This window comes from Musa acuminata, chromosome BXJ1-10, assembly GCF_036884655.1.
Source record: "Musa acuminata AAA Group cultivar baxijiao chromosome BXJ1-10, Cavendish_Baxijiao_AAA, whole genome shotgun sequence".
Lineage (NCBI taxonomy): Eukaryota > Viridiplantae > Streptophyta > Magnoliopsida > Zingiberales > Musaceae > Musa > Musa acuminata.
Window position 1 is genome coordinate 29,148,160 of NC_088336.1, and position 24,594 is coordinate 29,172,753.

General features: G+C 40.7%; 5 protein-coding genes across 7 annotated transcripts; 2 read left to right on the plus strand and 3 right to left on the minus strand.

Moving 5' to 3' along the window:
* Positions 1-162: 162 nt before the first annotated feature.
* LOC135596022 (uncharacterized) lies at positions 163-1,349 on the minus strand. Its single transcript, XM_065087668.1, has one exon. The coding sequence runs from the start codon at positions 1,122-1,124 to the stop codon at positions 459-461; it is 666 nt and encodes a 221-aa protein (XP_064943740.1). The 5' UTR covers positions 1,125-1,349; the 3' UTR covers positions 163-458.
* A 3,209-nt stretch (positions 1,350-4,558) lies between these two features.
* LOC135596023 (uncharacterized) lies at positions 4,559-8,153 on the plus strand. The gene is made up of 2 exons (XM_065087669.1): positions 4,559-4,800; positions 6,181-8,153. Exon 2 carries the CDS (start codon positions 6,201-6,203, stop codon positions 7,878-7,880), a length of 1,680 nt encoding a protein of 559 aa, XP_064943741.1. The 5' UTR covers positions 4,559-4,800; positions 6,181-6,200; the 3' UTR covers positions 7,881-8,153.
* Positions 8,154-8,404: 251 nt separating this feature from the next.
* On the minus strand, positions 8,405-12,040 carry LOC103968860 (uncharacterized). Its single transcript, XM_009382194.3, has 7 exons — positions 11,517-12,040; positions 10,586-10,624; positions 10,222-10,292; positions 9,589-9,653; positions 9,398-9,487; positions 9,210-9,302; positions 8,405-9,027 (listed from the first exon to the last, which is right to left on the minus strand). Exons 1-7 carry the CDS (start codon positions 11,936-11,938, stop codon positions 8,611-8,613), a joined length of 1,197 nt encoding a protein of 398 aa, XP_009380469.2. The 5' UTR covers positions 11,939-12,040; the 3' UTR covers positions 8,405-8,610.
* A 1,850-nt stretch (positions 12,041-13,890) lies between these two features.
* Positions 13,891-22,779, minus strand: LOC103968861 (uncharacterized). 3 transcript variants are annotated; one of them, XM_009382195.3, is made up of 13 exons: positions 22,689-22,778; positions 22,438-22,500; positions 22,113-22,341; positions 21,663-21,953; positions 21,468-21,512; positions 20,330-20,386; positions 20,045-20,114; positions 18,229-18,270; positions 16,666-16,739; positions 15,288-15,358; positions 14,851-14,936; positions 14,430-14,527; positions 13,891-14,108 (listed from the first exon to the last, which is right to left on the minus strand). In XM_009382195.3, exons 4-13 carry the CDS (start codon positions 21,843-21,845, stop codon positions 14,049-14,051), a joined length of 786 nt encoding a protein of 261 aa, XP_009380470.2. In that variant the 5' UTR covers positions 21,846-21,953; positions 22,113-22,341; positions 22,438-22,500; positions 22,689-22,778; the 3' UTR covers positions 13,891-14,048. The 3 variants fall into 3 exon arrangements, with proteins under 3 accessions (XP_009380470.2, XP_009380471.2, XP_064943742.1); XM_009382196.3 differs by lacking the exon at positions 21,468-21,512; XM_065087670.1 differs by lacking the exons at positions 20,045-20,114; positions 20,330-20,386 and having other exon boundaries at positions 21,644-21,953; positions 22,689-22,779.
* A 533-nt stretch (positions 22,780-23,312) lies between these two features.
* Positions 23,313-24,376, plus strand: LOC103968863 (uncharacterized). Its single transcript, XM_009382198.3, has one exon. The coding sequence runs from the start codon at positions 23,408-23,410 to the stop codon at positions 24,116-24,118; it is 711 nt and encodes a 236-aa protein (XP_009380473.2). The 5' UTR covers positions 23,313-23,407; the 3' UTR covers positions 24,119-24,376.
* Positions 24,377-24,594: the final 218 nt, after the last annotated feature.

Genomic DNA, 24,594 nt, shown 5'->3' on the forward strand with positions numbered 1-24,594 from the left:
ATTTTTCTTTTTTGTTGTTCTAAATTTGTCTCACCTTATTCTTTTCTTTTTATTGTTCTAATGTTCTTTAGTCATCCTTTGAACCAATGGACATGAGGGACTGATGACAACTGCATCTGCTGGATCTCAGCTCCAAGTAACAAGACAAAGCATTACCCCAGACACCCCAAATATGGTCGCATTACAATAAACTGGAAGATCTGACGAACATAAACATTCTTGTCATTCGATTAATCAACATTACAAATTTTCCTTCAGTATGTCCAACAGTAACTCGATCTTCAATATTTTAGGAACACATGGAATAATCAAAATATTTCATGAACAGCTGCATCCCTCAGCTTCAGCAACCAAAGCAGACTGAAAGCAGCAGAGAAGCTCCGAACAAGGTAGGCTCACGTGCTTCTCTCTCTACAGGATCTCATTATTCGCAGCGGCCAAGCTCCATGAGAGCCACATCAGGCCGGCTTGCGGCGGCTGCGGTACTGGTACTCCGGTGTCGCCGGGACGCTCTGCTGGAGACGAAGCTTCTCGTAGAACCTCTTGATGAACTCCTCTGCCTCCCGGTCGACGCGGCCATCGGCCTCCCCGTCCCCATCCATCATCGGGAACGGCGAGTCTGTTACCCTCAGCTGCCGCACCGCTGCCGGGCTCTTACCGACGCTCCACATCGGCGCAGGCGACGGCGACGGCGACGCCGACGCCATGGCCGACGACTCGGCTTCAGATATCTCCGTGCTCAGCATTTCAAGCTGCTGGGCTAGTGCGGTGACGTCGATGTCGTAGCAGCCGTGGCGTTGGCGGTTCTTCCGCTTGGCAGTGAGGAAGAAGGATGGGTAGGAGGGGGTGTTGCTGCAGCTGAACTCTATCTCCTTGTTGTTGTAGAAGGAGAAGTCGGGGTCCATGGACCGGCACGAGCAGGCCGGGTACGCATCGGAGCCAGTGTGGCGGTCATGGTGGTGATGGAAGGTGACGAAGTTTCCGATGGCTTTCCCGGCGAGCTTGCCGCGCTTGAGGAGGAGGTGGAGATCCATCATGAGCTTGTGCCTGCAGAAACCCTTACGTAGCATGTAGCAAGCAGCTCTGATCATGTGCCACAGCCGCTTGGCCAGGGAAGGATCCATTTGGGTGTACTCGAGGGAGCTATTCTTGGAGAAGCGAAGGGAAGATGGTGGAAACCAGAGCGCTCTGCTTGTGTTTAGGGTCTGCACGATCGAGAGAGGGGGAAGCAAGCGGTGGTATTTATAGAAAGAAACACCGAGCGAAGGGAAACTTGCACCAAAATAAGTGTAAATGGCCTGACCTGACTCCCATGATTGTAGCCAAAGAAAGCATGAGGTTTTGGTGGCAATTGGACTTCACTTTCAAGAAAGCATTACGTATAAACTTGGCATTCAAGTTTAGATATGCAAACTTGGCTTAAAACGCTCCGATTAGCTTTTACTTTTTTCCGACATTGTAATGCTTTTACTATACTAATCAAACTTTTGAGGAAAGAAGAAGACACAAGTGTCCATCCACTTTGTTGTAACTTAGTGGCCAAGAACTTTGTCCCCTTTTTCCCACCTGCGTTTGTTGAGCTTTCCAAAGGCTGTTGTTCACCAAACAGATGGCGGCCATGGCTGAGTTGACGGGATGCCCAACATGATTCATGTGGGTAACCGTGAACGAGAGTTAAAACTCCTTCTCGAGCACCTCTCCGTACCTCTTCAGAAACTTCGAATGGAGGCTCATTCTACTCTCTTCACACTTGGCAGTGTGGATTCAGTGATATTTTTGTATGCGCCAGATGTTGCAATGGTATTAAGGTTTCGACATCCGACAAGGGACTGAATCAACCTAAGTTGCTGGTGGAGCACAGTTGTGAGCAAGTGGGTCGGTGCACGGAACATGTGGCCCCACCGGTGGCAGTAGAAAGCAAAAGCGAAACAAAAGGCGCACACCACAGTCCACAGGTCGTTCTCTTTTTGACACAATCCCGCATCTTCTTCCTCCCTTCCAGTCCTACAGGTTGTACGACTCAGTACATGGATTCTCAGCAAGCAACCTCAATGCTCGTATGAGATCCACCGTGCACACAGATCTATTTTCTTGCCAAGGGAGAAGAGATACCGATAGACTTGGTGCGGGCCTTCTTCCTTCGGCTCTCTTCACGTGCTACTCACAAGAAACTCTAAATGCTAGCTAATCTGTGCTGTAGGAATCTGCTCCATCGCTGCAATCTTATCCATGAAGAAGGCCAAACCAGAAACGAAGGACCCTATGCACTGTATGATCCCTTCTCTTTTTCTGAACAAAGGCAAAGGAAAAGGAAAAGAACACGTTAGCGTACCCGAACTGGTACCAAAGTGCACCGGAGAGCTCTCTTTTAGGACTTGGCCATGGAGCCTCTATACCTTGATAGCGCCATGTTTTAGAGGATAGGTTGATCATAATCTCTCACTTTAGGAGGTTGATTGCCACAACAGATCAATTTTCTTCTCTTAAATGCTAAATTTAGAACATTAGAAACCTTTATCAAACCTTCGGAGTACAAATCATTTCAAGTGCATTGTTATCTTAAATCACGGGTCCAAACAACTCTTTTGATCCTCCTCATTACTACTTAGCGAACAGAAATATAATCAGATGTAGGTCATAAATGTAGATATAATCCTTGTTTTCTTCTGAAGTGTTAATAACATATGCTATGAATCACATTACCGACAATGAAGAGGAGCTGAAGAACAAGGGTCGCTAAAGGTAACTGCATCAAATCTATATATCAAACAAGGGTCACTGGAATAGGGTTCTTTACATAACCAATCTCATAATGCGTCTTAAAGCAAATAAACTTCATTTTACCCCCAACCAAAGATGTCTGGTATAGCTGTAGAACAAGAAAAGCTGCCCGAGTCAGCATCAAGAAGCACTCTCGCATATCACATGAAATTATTTCTATTTAATAATTCTAGGATGATAGGCCCAGCAAACCTCCTGTCTTGCTTTTCTCCAAAACTCCAATCTACTATTCGCAGGAACTGTTGTATCAGATTCGATAACATACTCTACACTGGTGTGGATTTCATTTCCGAATAGAATCCCAATCCACGGCAGGGCTCCATCCTTTTGAGTTCGCCACTAGCAATATTTTTCTGTAACCATCGTGCAGTAGTGCTTTGTCCAGAACACACACACACAGACGCAGAGGGTCATATGAGACTATATTACTCTGGGAAAGAAACAACATTAAATTTGAATCCTGCTGTGTGATTGTAGATAAATATATCAATCTAAATAATGGAAGGCATTGCAGGCATCGCTTAGGGCAGTTGAGCAACATAAAAGTGACTAAAGTGAACTGTCTTTAATGAGGCCAGGCTTGTTGGTCCCTCCTCCATCTTGCACCACTGCATCCCCCATTCAGAGATCAGCTCAATTATTATAGACATTTGATTCTATCTTTCTCTAATCTTTGTACTTGTGGACAGATAAGTTAGACGTACATGAGTATTTATCTTTTCATGTTTTCATTACAAAGCAAAGATTTATCTCTTCTCTTCCCATTCTTAGTTCATTTGTCCTCATTTGCCAGAATGTCTCGAGTTCACTGTCCGCTGTACTGTATCACTGCACTGATGACTCTTATCTGGCCAAAGGTTGGTGAGTTCACAACGTGATCTCCAGCGAAGCAAGCACGAACAAAGCCATGGCGTCACTACAAAGGCTACATACATTTCATGAAAGCTCGCAGTGAAGTTGCAGGCTGATGTACTAAACATAGGCTACGGTGACAGTGGTCATGCCCTAACATTTACAGCTGATCTTTCTGAAAGTAGGTCACTCTACAAGAAAACATCGGAAGCGTCCTTCGAGGTGCGTAGTATGCATATAGTGAAATCCCGTGGAAGAAAGCTAGTGAAGAAAGTACAAGGGAAGCCAATCGAACAGGTTGCGCTGAAGAGCCAGAATCCAGTGGCGATCCAAAGCATATGATGTATGAAGCTCGACTAGCTTAGCATTTCGAATCAGTCAAAATGTCAACAATAGTCTCATGGATTCTTACTGGATAAAACCAATAGAACATGCTAAGTATTAACACGTACCTCTGAGGATGGGGGTTTTGGTAAATGAGAAGTGCACCGTGACAAGTGTACCAGAAGGTTATTAGATTCACCACGCGAAGAGGTTTCACTTTGGGTTCTGCCGGGCCTGTATTTTAATCACGTGATCTGGCCCATTTAGCCCAACACGATCCGTTAATACTAGCGAACATACGAACGGGTCGGGTCCGGGTCCAGATCTAGTATCCACAATCATCTCCGGCTTCATCGAAGCAAACAAGGACGTTCGACACCGCCATCCGCCTCTCATTTAATTGCAGATAGCTTGTGGGTTCCACCTGTCACGGAATAGTGTGAATCGTCAAATTCCATCACGTGATGTGGGGGCTCTTCCGCCGTTGGATCTATGTACGAACGGATGGATATCAACGCATAGCGGCTTCCTACGACAACCTCCAGCGTCTCCAATTGAAGGGTCCTTTCGGAGTTCTCGAAGCATCCCCCCCGTCGGATCTTCCGGAGTCGAGAAATGGGAGAATCCAACGGCCGATGATGCAGTAAATCGCAGAATCCTCAGACGAGCATCAATTCCATCCCGTCGGTGATTTGAAATCGACCGACAGGACACTGGCGGCGGTCTCGTAACCAATCTCGATCTTAATTGGAGTTTTGCTTCCGAAAATTGGTAGTTGGAGTGACCTTTTTCGTCGTGGAGCCAGCGGTATCCGATTCCCAGTCCGATCTACTGCGCCCAAAGGTTCGATCCCCGCCGCTCTTCTCCATTTCGGCTTCTTTTGTCATAGAGTATATCTTCAATTCCTGAAAATATCTCTTCTTTTTTCTATTTTGTGGGTTTTGAGGTATCTGATCTCTTTTAAAAGGGTTTGGGTTTGCTTTTCGAAAGACGGTTTCTTTTTCATCAAAAGAACCGTTCTTGATAGGATAAATCTCGTCGGATCTGGATTCAAATAGTCAGTTCTTGATGATGCTTGTTCTGAACCATCATAATTTGGGGAAAGAATCAGACTGCCTTTGTGAATCATCATAATTTGATCTCGACATTTCAATTTGACAGATTTGAGCTGCATTTCGACTTTTTCTTAATGTATATGCTTTTATTCCTGAGTGAGTGAGTGGTTTTCAAGTGGAAACTGTGCTACCTAGATTGATTGTTTTTGAATGCGAGACAATTTCATTTGTGAAGCCGTATGAAGAGCTTATGGAAGAAATAGCTCAAGGATTACTTTTCATTGGTAAATTTGTGGGATCTGGATATGCTTCTCAAATAGATCTCAGCTAACAACAAACACTATGGTAGACATATGATGACTGGGGATTTCTCAATCTTGTTATGACAATGCTTCTTGAAAAGGAAATCAGTGTGTTTCTGGTGTTTAGTTAGATACTATGACTTGAAAACCAAATGAAGGCATGAAATTTTTCTATGCTTATTCTGGATGAATTGGCAACGTTCAAAAAAGTGTAGTACATTGTTGCGCACTGATAGGTTCCGGTTCGAGTCAACGTGTGAGCGTTATGTATGTCATTTGATGTGTCACTTGTTCTTCATGCGCAATTGTGTTGCAATATTAACTGCCCGTGTGGAAGAAACACTCATTTTTCTTTTCCAGCAAAAGTAATAATTTGTAGTTATGGTAAAGCATTTGATCCATTCCGACTTGAATTTTTCTGAAGTGAATGATAAATCAGGCTCGAAAGATAAGCTCGATCTAAAATAGTTCATATATTCTAGCTTTCGGTATGCTTTCAAATTTCTTACTCGGAATCATTGGCAAGTAAAAAGTTGTTTGTCGCTTGACATATTGATTTCTGTAAGGAACAAATAACTCTTTTATTTTTGAGTATATATACCCACAGTATGGATCAAATGAAACATGTTCTACATGATTCCTCCAACTCCTGGTGATGTGTGAGCATATGTTCTTTATTACCAGAACATATGTCAGAATGACGAAGGGAGACAAAACTTTCCATTTTGCCTTGTGATTAATCTGATAGATAGACAGGCTCTGTTTGTCCATGTAACATTTATCGTGGCATATGAACCTTGTACTGCTCCAGCTTTGACTAGACATGGTCAGTTGTCTAACCTACAGATTGGCTGTTACCTTTGCAGAAGTTGCTGAAAAGGAAGTGATGTTTCGGCAATCAAGCAATCGCAACTCGCTAGATAAAGGGTCCATGGTTAAGAGAGTACTCCAGATAGCATTGCTTTTGGCTGTTGTTGTCTGGTTGCTAAACCGTATCAACAAGAATGAATATGCTGGAGACCAAATCAACATCGATCAGGAATATGTAGATTTTGGTCGGAAAGGGAAAGCAGGATCCGAGAATGTTGTTGTCATAAATGGGCAGACGATAGATTTCGATGACATCTCCGAAACAAATGAAGCTGGAGGTCAAGCTGAGGCTTTTGGTCAGCACTCCGAAGAGAAGAATGAAGACGAGTCTTTTGGTAAAGAACAAGAGGAGTCTCATAAAAATATCTCAGATACTGACCAAACAGAAACTCAAGAAGAACAACTCGGCAATAAGGATGGGAACGACGACTCAAGCATCAGCAACAGAGATGTTACAGTGGGCAATGAAATGAGTACCAGCGAAATGGATGCTTTACGGCTTCCCAGTCAGAGGGACAGCGAAAACTCACAGGATCCAAATGAGGGGGAAAACCTTGGAGATGACTCCCTTCAACGAAATAAGCTAGTCACATTGGGTCGATCAAAAAATGATACCGAAGAAGAAATAACTTTTGACGAAGAGAGGATCTTCGGCTCCCAGAATCAATTAGAAGGTGATGGAAAAGTTGATGAAATTGAAAACAAGACAATTGATTCCAATGGAGGAGTCGAATCAGAGAATGAAATCAGTGGTGAAAATAGTTTTGAAGTTGAAAAGGAAACAACCGAGACCAATGGAGGAGGCAAATTCCAGACTGACGGTAGTGATAGTTTGGAAGATACCACGGCCAATCCAAGTTCAGATGATACCAGCTTCTCTCTCCCTAACAATGAGAACAATGAGGTGTCTATCAACAATGAGCCTTCTGATAAGATTACTCTTGATTCTCAAGGAGACATTAGTAGTACTCATTCTGAGGCTACCGAGCACCATACTATGCAAAATGTAAGCTCTGATACAAGAACCGTGGATGAAGCTACCGGTCTACCCAATACCACCGAAGAAAAAGTACCAGTGATACCAACTGATAGTGAAGTTCCAAAGAGGGAAGCAGTTGAATTTCAAGACACCAGCGTTACAAAAGCTGAAGTAACCGATGATGATGACCCTTCGGTAGAGGAGACTAATACAGAGTCGGATGACAAGCTCCCGGTCACATCTGTAGCTGATCATGCAGAGAATGTGGAATTGCCGGTCTTTGATAAGGCTCTGGAGAGGGATGCGGCTGATTCCAGTGGAGATAATGCTTCAGATTCTGGCAGAAATGATTTTAAAGAAGAAAAGATGGATTTGGAATCTAATAAAGAAGACGCCACATCTGAGCCTCAAAATGCTGGTGACAGTTTCAGCTTAGGAACAAACTCTGAGACAAGCTCAGCAAGTGAAGCTGGAAACTCATCCCATACCAATGAGAACATTTTACAGATTCCTACCAACGAGGTTCCGAAAGCTGATGCAGAAAATTCCCAAGTAGATGACTTCGCTAAGGGAGAAGAAAACTCTCGTAATATTGAAGACACGACCGAACCAAATCCCAAAGAAGAAACCAACTCAGAATCGGGTAACAACGATGCCTCATCTGGTGGCGGCGACAATGCAGATTCATGGAAGGAGGGTGGTAAAGATTCAGAATAAAATTTCTGTGTTCGGATCGTGATAAGGATGAGTTTGAAGATCCACAGAATGCTTGCTTATGTACGATTAGAGTGGAGAGCAACGTTCATTAGAAAGATATGGGTATGAATCTGCTCTCTTTTGCTGCAATTATACAGCCTTTTAGTTTGTAAGTTCTTGTAGCTACGCCTTTGAGGAGGTACTCTTCCTACTACTTTTGTTTCCTGCGAAAAGGTTGAAACTTGAGAAAAATGTGTGTGATTGTGCTTATAATTAGAAAATGATTGATCCTCATGGTGGGTGGGTACTTTGTATGTGTTAAGCATTTCATGTTTTTTTATCAGCACTACCTTTTTGCGTTAATTGCAACACTTCAAACTGTCGCAGGAATGGTTTGTCAAAGACACCTAAATAGTATTTATCAACATCCAATATCAAATGATAAGAAATTACAGTACTCAGTCAATCAAACAGACAACAAATATAACTAGGAATCATAAACTATAAAATAATATATTTATAGTAGAGAACTGAAGATCGAGTAGTAGATGAGAATAGCTATTTAAACTTTGCAATTAGATTGATTTATGTGAAAACTTACACAACATTAATTGGCTAAAACAGAACTCAGTTCGTCATCTTTATAAACAAGGAAATCAAACATGCAGATCTAATTTCAGACTACAGTTGACCAAGCAATCTTTTGGCCAATTCTCCGTAATCAATAGCTTTCTTCAATGGATGTGTACATTCACATATTTTGAAGCTGCAACATCTTCAGCATCCAATTGATTATATCACCTCCAACTTCATCGCGCTCAGGTTCAAATAGAAGGTCGTGTAAGAAGCCTTCATAGAGCTTTATATCCTTGTGTCTCGAGGCAGCAACATTGTACAGATCTTGCGACGCCAATGGATCAGTGACCCTGTCAGCAGTCCCATGCAGTACGAAGAAAGGTACAGTGATGGACTTCATATTCTGCAGCAGGTAAGAAGAGATGCGTAGGATCTCATGGCCTGTGCGAACTCTTATAGGTCTAGTGTAAACCAGTGGATCTGAGTACTTTGCCGACATAGCAGCTGGGTCTCTTGACACAGGAATGCCCCTTTTATTAGCTCCCTTGAATTGGAACTTTGGCAGTACCAGTGAAAAAATTGGAGCCACAGCCTGCACAACCAAACGACTTGAGTGCTCTTGTAATTTTAGCAAGTAGGGAACTTATGCATCAATGATAGCCTGACCAAGCACAGGAATGATCAGTAATTGTTCTCCCTTAAAAGTACTTTTCTTTCTGTATGCAACAGTCTGACTTTATAGCACGTCATAAGAGATCACAAGAGAAGAATTACCCCAACTATTGGATGAGCTGGCTTTACACGCAGTGCTGGAGATGTTAGTATGATCCCTTCTACCATGGCTTTGATATGAGGATATGAAGCTGCCTGTTAGGCAACAAATTTATCGATGAGATCAGAATAGACCAATCTGAATAACCAAGATGGTAAAGGTTTTTCCAATTTTTATATAATGACATCACCTTTAAAACCACAGCTCCACCGGTGGAGTGACCGAAAAGGAAACAAGGCACACCAGGATTATCAGATGTAATTTTCTCCAGAAATTTTCCCTGCATACACGTAAATGAAAATTCGAATATACTTAAGACTAGAATTACTTGGATACGGTATACACAAGTTCAAAGAAAAAATAACAACAGAATCCACTCACAGTGTCCTCCACAACATAGTCCAATGAAGGTACATACCCATGCAGTCCATCACTACCACCATGCCCTGTCAAAAAATCACAAATAATTTGCTATACATTAGCTTTATTCAACTTGGTTTTTTCAAAAACACTTTGAAAGCTACCTGGATCTGAAGTAACTCAAACATTACTAGGGAACCTATTATCCATTGCCTAGTCATTTCTCAAAGATCCAACAGGAACCAAAAGATGGAAAGCATTAGGTGAACTCTGCTAGCATATTTAACAGATGTACACTTGCATTATTTGAGCTAGTTACTAAATACTTATGATTGCATCACGCATGATAATGCAAAGGAACAAATGCAACAAGTGTTTTTGAGAGGTCCTTCAGTCCTTGCACTAAGCAGCATTTGATCAGATTGCAGCAATCTTAAGGTCATGAGACGACAGTGCCATTAGAGAATTAGTGAAATGCAATAATTTCAAGATGTTGAAAAGAATATGTTACTTACTTATCCCTATTCATGCTGCATTTCATCCTCTTGGCATATAGACCACTTAAATCTACCAAAAGTAGGGCACAAGAATGTCCATCCGTTTACTGAAAAACAACTGTAACAAACAAAAAGACCAGCACAAACACATACACACCTATCCAATCCATCGCATATACTCCAAAGTTGCATTCCATCAGCTGCTTAGCAAAGTGCGAATATCTTCCGCTGAGTTAAAATTAAGACAGCAATTTTATCATAAAAAGATTCTACATATATTATGTAATACAATATGTGCACATTTAGCCATTGGCTAGTAATGTGATTAGAACACAGCCATCAACTTGATAGCTATCTTTGTTGATCAACGGTAGAGAATCCACCAGGACACCACCATCAAACATTCCATCTCACAGATGGAATAAGTTACAATACACACATACACACACATATATTACATGTATCCATGTGTATATGTATATAACTGCAAGTAAAAGAGAAACCAATTAGGCTCCACTTACCTGTGTTCATTGAGCCCATGTATTATCACCAGAATACCCCTGCAAGTTGCAGAAAAAACAACTCTTATTAGACACCATCAAATCACAAAGGAAACAACAATTCAAATATCGTACCCCTTGAATTAAAAAAGGGCATGTTAAGAGTATAAAATATGGAATAGAATACGTGTTCTTGAATTTTCAAGTCTTTTGAGGATTGAGGCTTAACCTTTCAAGTATAAAAGTTGATTCAACTAGTTTAGCCTCTAGGATATATTTCGTCGATGTCCTCAATAGAACTCAATCATGGGAAGGAAACTTGCATCTAACTCACCTAGATGGGGAACGATTTCTAACTTTTGTTGTAGTAGTAGAAGTAGTAGTAGTAGTAGTAGTAGTAGTAGTAGCGGTTGATCTCGCAGCTCCTCCATCTGCAGATCAAGCCAATCCAAACATTGAGTCAATAACTGACTCAAGAGACTGTAATCACCCTGTCCTATCTTCCTAAAACCAGGGGAAAGAGAAGACAGATTCTGACTTGAAAGCCGAATAGGAAAGAAGGACCAGTATGCTTCGGTCTGACCCCTCGATGCAGACCAAAGCGTAGTAAGATCAAAGAATCAGTGATTCGATCATCACGCGAAGGATCTCCGTCAACAAAAGGTGATGTCAAGTTAAAAATGACAGTTCCTTATAAGTAGGAACGGCACCCATCCGAATTGGCAAATGATATCATGTTATATTGACCTTCGACAAGGATATAATCCAACGATAAAATACTGTCCTTATAATCTAAATATATCCAAACGAAAAAAGATTCAATTTTTGATGCAGAAGACAAAGGAACGATAAAAGAATACTGATTCTCTGAACCAAATAAAACCCTCGCCTTGCAAGAATTAAAGGAAACAAACCCCTAATTCTTAACCGCAGCATCGGATCGAATCCTCACCTTAGATCTCCCGATGCCGGCAACCACGACCGGCAGTAGAGTGCCGTCCTCCTTGGTCCCAGAAACAAAAAGGTCCCGCAGCGGCATGCCACTTCCCCTCCGCCTTCCTCCGACAAAGGTACCATCTCCACCCGCTCGGCGAGGGCCCTACGCCGCAGCACGTCCTCCTCCTCCGCGGCCGCCGACCATGTCCCTACACCCGTCCTCCGTCGCGAGGAAGCCGAAGCCGCCATCGATCTCCAGGAAATCGGGCTGCGGCGGCGGATGAAGAGGAGGAACCACATGGCGAGGGCATGCAGGAAGAGAAGAAGGCGGAGGAGCGACGCCGGCGACGGCACGGACCTCCGTATGTTCCTGAAGACCGGGATGATCCGGCCGCTCGCACCGGAGGTCAGCTCCTCCACCGGCACACCCCTCTCCATTTCTCACCGCGTCTGCTCCCTTCTTTTTCTCCTCTCTCTATTCTTCCTCTCTCTCTCTCTCTCTCTCTCTCTCTCTTCTTCTCCTCCTCTCTCTCTCTCTCTCTCCCCCTGCGGGATTTCCATTGTTCGTATATAAAGAGGAAGGAAGGATCGGCTTCTTTGTCTTTGACCTTTTCGGGGTTTTTCACCAAAACCATTAATTAATTAAATACACCGACGTCCATCATACGCAAGGTTTGGATGGTCCGTTATGTTCGCTTCTTACGTATTCGATACGATCGATACCGTCACCAACTAAACAAAACCACCCTTGCAGGGGTTTTCGCATACATTTGTGTTTGTATACCTGCCCGACAGACAATAACAAAAATACCCTTGCAAGATTGCCCCAAAGAGGGTGGGCGGGCATAAATCATTGCGTTGATCATTGGATCTAATCAATGATTATAATAATACTTTTACATTGTTTTACGTAAAAATATCTCACAAAATTATAGGCATAGAATAATGGTTTCCCAAAATGACAGATGTTTTAAGAATTCAATGATTTCGGAAAGAAACAACAGTTCGATTTGCTATCTGTAATTCGTTAATTTTACGATGGCCTAATAATATGCAAAAAGCCACATCATACGGTGCGCTGTTATTACGTAACGGGGGGACAGGGGTCCACCAGTGGACGATGATTGATGGCATCTGATGCCACGTAGGTGAGACTAGGCCGGCGTTTCCGTTGCCCGATCTCGTGGCGCGTATTGCGCGGCGTTCTTTAAGAGTAGTTGCCACTGCAATGCCGGTGGTCAGCCAACAAGCGTCAAACTGGGTGGGTTGGTTTCCAACCGAGAGGCAAAGGCGTCGAATCGACCTGAGCCGCTGATAGGAACTCGTACGGTGGTGATCTGAAAGGATTAGATTTTTGACTCGGTTGCGGCCTGCAGGTTATCGTGGCGAACATTGAGCACTGGCCCCACAGTCGTCACATCCTTCCTTTTCTAACAACAAGTCAAGCATGTTATAACCGAAGGCTTCGGTCAAAAATGAAACTGGGGGAATGGATGATAGGAATATGGTAACCGAGCGCTTCTTTATTCCGTTACCAAAAGGATGGGTGGGTTGGTTGCACGAATATATTCATGTCTTCGCTGTCCCAAAAGTGCATATCTATCCAATCCCAGTGGAAAAGATTCAGTTTGACGCCACTTGAAATTGTGGATAAGTCTCGCCACGAGGGAAAGCATCTCAAGGCCCATTAAAAAAACACAAACAAAAAGCTTTAGAATACAGATCGTTCAAGCCTCCCTGTGCTACCTACCAACTTTCTGGGAAAGCCTGTTACAGTCTCGTGGTCATGGATGAGGTTTCTGATAAGGCTAACACCGTAGCATCATAAAGAATAATAAACATAGGTGACAATTTTAGCATAAGTAGAGACACGCTCCCATCCAAAATTACGATATGGATTGACCATAAATTTTGACCGGCTCTCCGTCGGACGGTGGGCTCAGACGCGGTCCAATGGCTGTGCCCTGCCCGCCGCTTCAACCAAGACGTAGTCCACAGCGTGGACTACTGTATGCAGCTTTTTCTTACCCTGCGGATGGCAGAGAAAGAGCAAGTGCCATAATTCGTAGTGAGTCATACCGAGAAAGGAGACGAGAGCGTTAGCATCACCATTAAGTTTATGGTTTTCTGGACATATAACGAAGAGATCTAGCGGGGTAAGTTGGATAGGTGAACTGCTTGCATCTACTTTGACGCGGCAGACAACGCATTGCACGCGTTGTAGTTGCCGTGGGAATAATATGCTCGTCTACGTCGCAGCGTGCAGAAAGGCGTCGGTCACTTCAAAGGTGCTGTTCAAATTGGGCGTCTTGAAGGATAATTAATATACACCATCACAGCTTTCTTCTTTCGTAATAAAGGAAAAGAAAAAAAATATGACTCAGAGAATATTATTTCAAGCAAAAAAAAAAAATTCTTTATAAAAGAATTCTAGTGCTACGTAGTAAAAATATACATGGAAAGATACATCGACTATCACTGAAGATGCACGCTAGAGTAACAAAATTCATTATCTGATACAAGTTTCAAAATTTTGTTGCATAACATGTTATTCCGACACGTATTGGATCAGCCGTCTATCAAGCTCAAAATGTTGGCAAAGAAGTTTCTGCAATTGGAAATAAATAGGAAACAAAAATCAATATTCTCTGCACCTAAAAGTAAACCGGGGGCTAAAGAACTTTTAGGAGATCAATGCTATTGCTGCTATACAGCTTGTTTGTTGCATAGGATGACAAAACGGAGATATTCTACTTTCCAAGAGTGAATCATAATGTTCATTGTTACTTCATTCCTTGCAGTTTATTTGAAATTAGTTTCTCCGAAAATCAACAAATTATTTATCTAAAGGTCTTACTTTTCTTATTAAATGTCCAAAATAATATGCTCTCCAGTATATCCATCATGAAACATGAAAAGAGAATAATACCTTGCTAATTGTTGGGACAGAAGCTTCTGTATAGCTGAATTCAGGTAGTCTAGCAACTTCCACCGCATTTTCAAACAAAATATATGTAGGAATTTGACCTGTACGTCCAAACAACAAAACAAACCAAAACAAGATGAATACAGTCAATAAACTAATAACAAAGTCATCATTCCATGTGGAAATTAGAAAATGTGTTCGAATATGGATACAGGAATGGTATCATCCCGTATGTATTTAACAGTATTTGGCCAGTAAACAAAAAAGGGTGTGTGAGAACCCCAACAAGGTCCATTTCTAGGATCTAGAATCTGAAATATCCAACATGATTAATTGCAGATATGAGAATCCATTACCACCAGACGAGATCAGGAAAACAAATTTTAGTTAAGCAATATATCTTTTAAAATAGATAAATATCTACCAGGTAAAGATATTCCAAACTTTTCTGCAGCATTTGGGAAGTGCCCAATATCAACTACTCCAAAAGAAATATTTTTGTTTGAGTATCTGCCAAAATAAATTAAAAAAACATTCCCAATGATAAGCTGAGAGAATAAAAATAGTAAATATAAAAATAGCTTGATATATGTACTCCGACATTCATGTGTCGTCAACATCCAAAAGAAATAAAGACAATGAAGTGGCAATTTTTGGCTAGATTATTATGCAGAATGACCCTTGAGAAGCACCCTGCACTCTGCTCACGTATGTCAGGGAGACATCAGAGGACTAATATTTTCTCCAAAAATTGCCACATGAGAAAACCATGATGGCAAGTATCTTACAGAAAAAAGTCGAAGCTGCCATACAGTTTGACACATCAATTGTTAGGCCCGTATTACAGGATAGAAAACTCACATTACGGAGAGATCAGGGAAAATACGACATTTTTGCACGCATGTTGAAGAGCATAAAGCCCGAAACTCAACCTGCCAAACACAATGCTCATCACCATGGAATTTTTAATCAAAAAAAAAAACAGATATCGTCAATTAAAGAATTTTGCTATGCTCAGGTCAGAAAATGAGATCAATTTATTGTCCAAACGGATAAGATATTACAGCAAAAGTTGGGATGAGACTGAAGTTAAGAAGTTGGATACACTCTTTTAAATGACACCACATGAATAATAGTAGTTACCAAATATTAGCTACATCCAGCTTTAGTGATCGGTGATTGGGTTTCCAGAAGAAGCATCACAAGCTAGTCTATCAACACTTTATTAGGATAGCTGTTTGGAAGTAACAAGAACGTGGAAGCATTGATGATTTGATGCTCATTTATAGGCAATATATGGATGTTAGTGAGATTATTTTTGAGGTCAGTCAAACCTCATAGCTGGACTATATCACCAAAATGGCATTTCAGCCAAAAGCATTTTGAAAAAAAAAAAGGGAAGAGCAGTAAATAAAAGAACAAGTTAAACAAAATTAAGGACTCATTGAGACAAAAATAATCTAGTCTATGGCATGAATGTCAAGGATTAGGGTATTCATGATCATTAGCCTATCCATTTCAATACCCAACTAACTACCCAAGTATCCAAACTCATCCCAAATAATACTTTTACCCATCCCAGGTTTTCTACTTTGGTTTAAGCAGGTTGGATAGCATGGGTATCTAAAAAAAACTGACCCACTGTCATCCCTAGGCTATATAGTGGTAAGAAGTTTATATCACATGAGCTAGAAAAAAGAATATCATCCATGTAGATATTAAGATATGTAGATTATATTTAGAGTATAATAACAACAAACGCAAAAGCAAAGTACCCCCACAAATATAGGGCTCGAGGCCCAGTAAAGCAGTAGTCAAGTTTTCCTATGATTGGAGGGCTTTATAGCTGAAATCCTCTAAGCAAACATGCACGCACATGGAAACAACCAAAAGATATACGCATCAACCTAGATCATTTAGATTGCTCAGTCTAAGCCAATCAGAGAGCTGGATCAACTTGGAATGGCCAGATTGGCTGGCCTGTATTTGTTTCTTTTGAATCAGCCAATCCATCTTACATTTGGACATAAACCTATTCACCAAACTTTTTGAAAATTGAGAATATGTATCACTGGTGCAGATCAAATTAAGATCAGTATATTATTAACACCTTAGACCAGAAGATTTATGATTGCACACTTGTATTTATGCAATTATCCTTTGCATTAAAAATAAATCAGGGCATCCACCATTATAAATTATAAAATAACAAATGCGAGAATAATCATGAACAACTGACCAGCCAAAACCTTGAGGTGCTTCCTTCAGTTAGTAAGCTTTCCAATTGCAAAGGGGTTAATTGACTACAATCACCTAAACACAAAAGGCAAAAAAAATAAAAAACTGCATCATTGTCTGATAATATTCTAAATAACCGATGCAACAGTTTCATTGATGAAAAAGTATATATTCTCATAGCTAATATATGTGCCAGCAAAAGTGACCTGTTACTTATAAATATCAGACATAAATAGCTACGAAAACTGGTTTATCCAAGAACGAACTTAAATTACTTCAGCTATTTGACCATTGGTTATCTAGTTTAAGCATGCAACTGTATATGCCTTTTTAGGATAGATTAGAACTAATAACAAGCATGCATGTTATAGTTTGACAGCAATAAGATCATAATTAATTAAATCCATTAACAATCTTCCAATCTCTTATTAATCTTATTAATAACATTGTATTTACACTGTAACTAATTAGTTGAAAGTTAACTTTCATGATATATGGAGCAGGAACACTTAGTACAGATTATAGAACCAAATAATAGTTGCAGTATTATGGTATATCATTTGCTGATATCTTGTCAACACATTGCATACCAATAAGCTCAGATCAGCATGGAAGGTGTGCAAGCTAGCATAAGAATGTACTGCTAAAAAAATACATGGTACTCATTATCAGTGTTATATGCTGTAATTTTTAATTTAATTTACTTATTTTTAGAGGTAAGAATATAATCGTGTACAATTTAAAAAACAAACATGATGAGCAGTTATAGCATAATGGGAAGTGGTGGCTTTAGCATACCATTGAGGAATCGGTGATCTAAAAGGAACATCCTGTCTTCTCATCTTCTTTCTCTAAGATCCTATTATGTGATGATAAAAATATAATGCTGGAGGGAATGAAAAGATTCAAGTTGGAGATCATCTCCCAAAGGATTGAGATAGGAGGCTATATCCCTATCTTTTTATTTGAGTATGGTAAGAAGCTCTATCTAAATCATGCTAAATCCTAAAAGGATAGGGATAAAACCTCCTGCCGAGATTCTTTATGCAATGTTCTCCTCCTTACATCTTCTTCTTCTCCTTCAGCAGTGCTCTTCTATCATCACATAATTATTTCAGAGAATGAAGATGACAAGGTGGAGCACTCCTTTTAAATCACTAACTCATCAACCATACATCAAAACTGTCATCCCCATAATGCTATAACCACTCATCATGTTTGTCTTTTTAATTTTAATGGACACAATTACATTTTTAACACAAAGATAAGCAAAATTAAAATAAAAACTACAAGATGCTAGTTATAACAACTAGTTGGCATGGGGATAAGAAGGACAACATCTGCAGTTCATGAACCAACATAATAACCTCATCAAAGGAAGCAGAAAAAAGGTAGCCTTGCATTGCAAGTAATACTTAAAAAAATTATTAAAAAAAAAGAATTCATTCATTTTATCTTTTATGGAGCCTGTAGCCAAAAGTTTGCACCCCATGTAGCAGAACTATAACATGAATTGAAGCTGTTATATACAATATAGAATGAAGCATAAAAGAGAAAGGTCTACCTAGGCCATCATAAGGTGGTTGCTGAGTTATAATGGATATTACTGCAAGCGATAACAAAAATGGCAGGGAAAATAAGTGAGAAAGTTTCCAGAAAATAAAAGTGACATAAATATAAAACTAAAAGAACCAACAGTTTTGATATCACCAACATGGTACAAGTACCTAATTTATCATTGCCTAACATCTGAAAGTAGGTAGATCAAAAATTAGAGTTTAGAAAAAAAAAAAAAAAGGAATGACCAGGCCTAACTAGATAAATGAAACAACTTTCCACGCAAAATCCATATCTAATCATGCCTTAGTGATCCAAGGTAATCTGTGTTTTCCAGGTCTTCAAAGTCTTCAGCACTTTAGATGCCAAAACTTGACAACTTGTCCTCTTTTTTATAGAAGAATTATGACAATAATTTTTTTGAAAAAATATTCTTTGCTGCATATTCTCAAAATCATCCTTATAAAAAGGTTAATCAGTTACTAGTGTACATAATATAAAATGGATGTAACAAAATCCAGAAAATGATTCAATCTTTTTTAATCTTTATTTGTCTTATTTCTCCTCAACATTGCATGTTACACATCATAAAAAACAACTTGATTCTCATGTTGCTATCGGCATAAGTTGATATGAAGTTTACATCAGCCAAACAGATAAAGCTATAAGAATATGATTTATAGAAATCAGTAGTAACCCATTTATAAGCAGATAAAAGGTTCTTGGGCCCAAGAACATAAAAAAGGTAAAAGCATTCTTAAATTTCTTATAATACATATTTATGTTGAAATTAGAAAACAAAATATCTCTGAATATGATGAAAAAATGACACCTCCATATATTCATGACACCATAAAAAGCTATAAAGGGATCAAGGAAAAGGTAAGTACTTTTATCACAAGCTAATCATGGATCTTTAAAAGGATCTTTAAGAGGGATCACTGCTCATGCAAGTGGCTTCCATCTAGAGTTGCCATGCCTCAGCTTTTGACCATTTTAAAGCTTGAACATTAACAAGGAAGATAATTATATAAAATGATCAATTAGGGTGCAAATCCTCTGGACAGCAACATATTTTTGGTAAGTTCTTAACCTCCTCATGGAGAATAAGGAGGTCAGAATGTCAGGCATATTATATCAAAGATATCTAGCTTTTCTGAAACTCCCAACATTTTGGTTACATAAGTTGGTATCTGGAGTTAATTCTTTCTCTACATGGTTTTGTTCGGTGTCATAAGACTCATAACTAAACTCAAGAATGAACAATAAACTACTGAACTAGAACATGTGTTTTAAACCTGCAAATTTCATGGATCCTAAGAATTATAGCATCAATAGTGCAATAGCCGTCTAAAGAAAGCTATTTGGGTCAAGCGACATTCTGAGAACCAACTAAAAGACAAAATGCAAAAAAGAGAGTTGGCGTGCATAAGCATTTTGATGGCTAATTGGCAAATGCTTTCTTCTCAGTAATGAAATTCATTGCAGTCTCGAACCTAATAGTAGCAGCAAATAACATCAACATTCTGTACTCTATGCAGGACGTCATTAGAATTTCAAAAGATAAAAAATGACTTCCCCAGTATTTCTAAACAATATTGACTTTATGTAGTCGTTAAAATAAAACATAGCATAAGTTTACAAATGTCTTTTCCCAATACTGAAAGCACCCTGAGATAAACCAAGTGAAAAGCAACTGGCTCATGCATAAGCATAATTATGTTCCACAGATACCACTTGTCATTTCTCTCTTATGTCTAACAGTTCACATATCAGAATTTATTAACTTTCATGCCAAAAAGCCAAGTATGAAGATTGGTTACCTAAGAACCCCAATAAGTAACAAAGAGCCAAGTGAGAATCAATTACTAAGGCGATTGCAAATAGGAATCCCTGGAAAGGAAAGAAAAAGGAGCTGAAAGGTTATATCTGCTGATAAATGGAAAACTGAAGCACAGAAGTGAACTTTTAGCAAAGGTTCCATTCTATGACACTGTTGATTCATAATATATTTCAAGCTAGCTATAATAGAATAAAAAGGTTTTGAAGCCAGAACCAGAATTAAATATATTTAGCTAGTTAATTTAGAAAATTATGGTTTTAACTACCTTGGCATAAAGCAGAGTATTAGCAACGAATGCCTCCCAGGTTTCCTCTTTCACCATCTGTTGCAATATCCATTGATCTGGTTCAGTAGCTAAATACCTCATTCATCAATAAAACAATGATTTAAATTGTTCGACAGAAGGGAGAATCATTTGAAGATAAAATTCTTATCCATGGATGTTGGCCTTGATAAACTATTTATTACAGCTGTTGTCAAAGAAGAGAAGTTAACAGGCAATGTGGTTACCTTAAATATCATTTACCCCCATGTAAAAGATGGAGTGCTCTAAATGCAGTGGCAAATCATTGAGTAATAAGCCAGGTCTGTCACGTATGTATAAAATGTTTGAAGTTTTAAACCAATTACCTTACAAAACTGTCAGTAGTCTGCAACAGGATCAGCAAATAATTTAACAAGAACTCAACCCACTTGATGTTACTTCCTCAGTGTGTGCGCTTTTTGACAAACCATTAGCCATGTATTGACGAGTATCTTGATATTAAACTTTGGTTCCAAAGTTCCAAATATTAAACACGTCAGAGTAGAGCATAGTTTTCTAAGAACATGGTGGAGATCAGTTACCAAGGCTGCTGATGGCATATTTAAGATATTTATTATCTTCTCTCGATGTAATAGTGTGTCTTCTTAATCTAAAGTCATTTCAACAAAACAAATAGTCAATACACACAACAGTCTCATCAGATCATGCTAATTAAAAATTTCACAGAAGTGACAGACCTAAAATATACACTACAGAGGGTTTCACTTGATAGAACTATACCTTCTGAGTCTCATTATGCCCCCCAGAGAAAAATATAGCTCAAATCATATTCTACTACCTGCAGTTCTTTTAAGGAACCAGCTCCAAGGGCCTAATCTATTCATGCAACCCTTTTTCTTATTCTCAGAAACATCAGCAATTGGAAAATTCAACAATCTCTATTTGTTTGGAATGACCTATATACCATACAGCATCAAATAATCTATTATGCTTGTCTGCATAAATATTTCTAATCTACTCGTACATTGCTCATAGAGCTATTTCATCAGAGTAAGATTCGTGTTTAATCTGCACGAAACCCATAAAAGATCAAAGTTCTCGAAAAAGAAACCAAGTAAGGAGTCCCATGGCATCAAACCTTTACTGCCACCAGCACCAAGAACGCAAGAATCGCCTGAATCTCCTGCAGATCCAAAACACAAAAGGACGAAAAGGAAAAGGATCACAACAGTTAAATCACAAGAACGCGATAAGCTCACGAGATCCACACCAACGAAAATGAGAACATGAAAGAATCCGGGAAGAAAATTAAACCTAAAACGAGGGAAGGTACCCGACGGAAGAGGCGATCGACGAGATCGGCGGAGAGGGTTTGGGAGGCGGAGCTGCGGGCCCCGAGGTAGGAAAAGAAGAGAAGGAAGTGGAGCAGGTAGAAGGGCTCCGTCGCCATAAGATTCAGCCATGGGAACGGGTGGCGTCTCTTGTCCGCCGCCGGCGCCGCGCTCGCCGCCTCCATGTCTCCCTCCCCCTCCCGCTGCAGAGTCGCCGGAGATCCAAGAAATGGCACGAAGATACAATCCCTTGGGTTTCGGGGCGCACTTAATCGGCCTCCATCGCCCGTCGTCTATTTTACATATATTTTTATATTTCCGTAAATTTGACTCCCGTGCATTATTTACTGAACGAATATAAATCGTTGATAATATATAATAATATACTATTATTATATTCATGGCGCATATTGATATATTACAAGTCTTTATTTTAAAGATATGGTCAGCACCTTACACGTGGACTGTAAGATCTTGTGATTGGGAAATTACAGTTCAAAACGGAGACGAGAGAGGCTCCGTTGATGTGATGCCATCGGAAATCTCATCATCAGTGCAAGGAAGATCCCATGATCCACTGCGAACTCCACTTCCCTCGCCTTCTCCCACAAGCTTCTCGAGTTGGTCTCTCTTTTCGATCTCCTTCCTCATTTGCTCTGATGTCTTCACAGCCTTCTTGCCCTACAAGATGAAGAGGCTATTTAGTGGAACTTCGTTTCTATCAGCATGCATGCTGTGGAATGACCAGGAGCTGCAGTTGGCCTCCACGAGATTCACCTGGGTGAAGATAGTCGAAGCTTCCTTTGCGACCTTGGTTTGGATTATTTCAACTGCTGCTTCCTGACAACAATTCTCACGTTAGGAACTGATCATCTTCCTCCGTGGCTCGACTCGACAGTACTCTCGAGGACAGAAACCCCATTGAGGTCTTTGTTCTCGTATACTCGAGCTAATAAAGATAGTGACTGACGAGTAGAACCAAATCGGAAACAAAACGAAGACACGAGAGAAAACATAGGTATATTTACCCGGGCATTCCTCAGTTCTCCTTCGTTGAGCGTCTTGGGTTCCATTTCAATCGGGCAACCAAGCCGATCCATCTGTGGATGTCCCTGAGAAGTCACAGATTGCAAACTCTGTTCATACATAGAGAAGCGATCACGGGACGCGCTTGACTCTCTCCGGTAAAAGGAGCGGGAGGAGATGGTCGAGCACAAAGAGTGGTGATCCTTGTTTCCTTCCCGTGACAGCATTAATTGACTAGCACCCCAAAAGTCAAACATGAGTTGCTGGATTATATTGAACCTAGTTAGACCTATATATATATATATATATATATATATATATATATATATATATATATATATATATATATGTGTGTGTGTGTGTGTGTGTGTGTGTGTTTTAGATTTATGGATATAATTGCTGTTCTTTAAAATTCTCTCTTCTTTTCTTCGACAGCACCAATTTTCTTGCAGCAATCTTTTAAGTGATATGCTTTGAGCTTCAGCTTTCTGAGCTTGTTTTTGAAGTGTTGTTTTGCAGAATTCTCGCAGGTCTTGGTTTTCTGAGCACTAATATGATGCTTTGTAACCGAGCCCAAACTTGTCTTTCGACCAAAGTTACGTAGCGCCATCACTCTCCCCTATAAGCCGCCATCCTTTGTCCAAAACTGTAGCTCACTCAACGTATCATATCATACATCCTTCTTCCCTACAAAGCAGCGACCAACCCAAACACCCTGTCAATGGAGTCCGTAGGTTCCAACTCCCCACCAGCCGATCCCCATTCTGTTTACGCTGACCGATATAACCTGGCCCAACATGTAGCCGACCGGATCATCCGTGCCCTGCGCCACCCTCTCCGCCTCATCCACCGCTCCGATGCCGACTTCTTCGTCTTGGGTTCCACCGGCAATGTGTACAAGGTGACCCTCGCAGCCATCCCATCCTGCTCCTGCCCCGACCGCACCGTGCCCTGCAAGCACGTCCTGTTCGTCATCCTCCGTGTCCTCGGTTGCTCCTTGGACGACGCATGCGTCTGGAGGCGGACGCTGAGGCCGTGCCAGCTCGCGCGCCTCCTGAGCACGCCGATGGCCCCGGACGTCTTGGCCGGCGCCCGGGCGCGCGAGAGGTTTTACCAGCTGTTGCCGGGCGCCAACGGGACGGACCATCAGACGGCCATCGGGAGGGAGGACGACGGGGCCGTGTGCCCGATATGCTTGGAGGAGATGGAAGGCGAAGCGGGACTGGTGACCTGCGGCGCGTGCGGGAACTCGCTGCATGAGGAGTGCCTGGCGAGGTGGAAGAGGAGCCGAGGGAGGAGGGGAGTGAGGTGCGTGATGTGCAGGGCGCGGTGGAGGAAGAGGAGGGAGCGGGAGCTGTACGTGAACCTGGCAGCCTACGTCGGTGAGGACGACATGGTGGAGGATTCCGGGGCGTCATGCAACGGAGGTTAAGCTACGGGTTCCCGGCGGGGCTCCCATGGTTGTCCATCACTACCTTCGTCCTCAGGCCATTGTATTGTGTGGCAGCAGCTTATTGACGACAATATGGCCATGGCATTACATGATCTAGTTAGTGTACGGATGATAATATTTAGCCAGCAAAAGACAAATACTAAATCAAAATAATCAAATGGATGATCCAATGCCTGTCAGAGTTGGCAACCAAGAATCTATCTCCAAATTTCATTCGAATGTTATCCAATTTAAGCAGATCTGATATCGTAACACCTTACTCTTAGTTTCATCTATACTTTACATTTCAATTTTTATTACAATCTTAAGATTAAAATATATTAATTCATTAAGCAAAATGATAGGTTTCATGTAATATCTTTAACTTGTAATGTCAAGTTTCATCCATTTAAATTCAACCAAAGGGAATCAAATCAAGTCAAATCCAATTTATACGTATCAAATATATTCCCATT

Excerpts from the sequence above, each read along its gene's own strand:
- LOC135596023 (XM_065087669.1), top strand. The coding sequence starts at position 6,201 with ATGTTTCGGCAATCAAGCAATCGCAACTCGCTAGATAAAGGGTCCATG.
- LOC103968860 (XM_009382194.3), bottom strand. The coding sequence starts at position 11,938 with ATGGAGAGGGGTGTGCCGGTGGAGGAGCTGACCTCCGGTGCGAGCGGC. Across the intron at positions 10,293-10,585 it reads CATGGGCTCAATGAACACAG|CGGAAGATATTCGCACTTTG; the intron begins GTAAGTGGAGCC and ends ATTTTAACTCAG. Across the intron at positions 9,303-9,397 it reads GTGGAGCTGTGGTTTTAAAG|GCAGCTTCATATCCTCATAT; the intron begins GTGATGTCATTA and ends GTTGCCTAACAG.
- LOC103968863 (XM_009382198.3), top strand. The coding sequence starts at position 23,408 with ATGGAGTCCGTAGGTTCCAACTCCCCACCAGCCGATCCCCATTCTGTT.
- LOC135596022 (XM_065087668.1), bottom strand. The coding sequence starts at position 1,124 with ATGGATCCTTCCCTGGCCAAGCGGCTGTGGCACATGATCAGAGCTGCT.
- LOC103968861 (XM_009382195.3), bottom strand. The coding sequence starts at position 21,845 with ATGGAGGCGGCGAGCGCGGCGCCGGCGGCGGACAAGAGACGCCACCCG. Across the intron at positions 20,387-21,467 it reads TGGTGCTGGTGGCAGTAAAG|ATGGTGAAAGAGGAAACCTG; the intron begins GTTTGATGCCAT and ends ATATTGCAACAG. Across the intron at positions 14,109-14,429 it reads CTGTCCCAACAATTAGCAAG|AAACTTCTTTGCCAACATTT; the intron begins GTATTATTCTCT and ends TTCCAATTGCAG.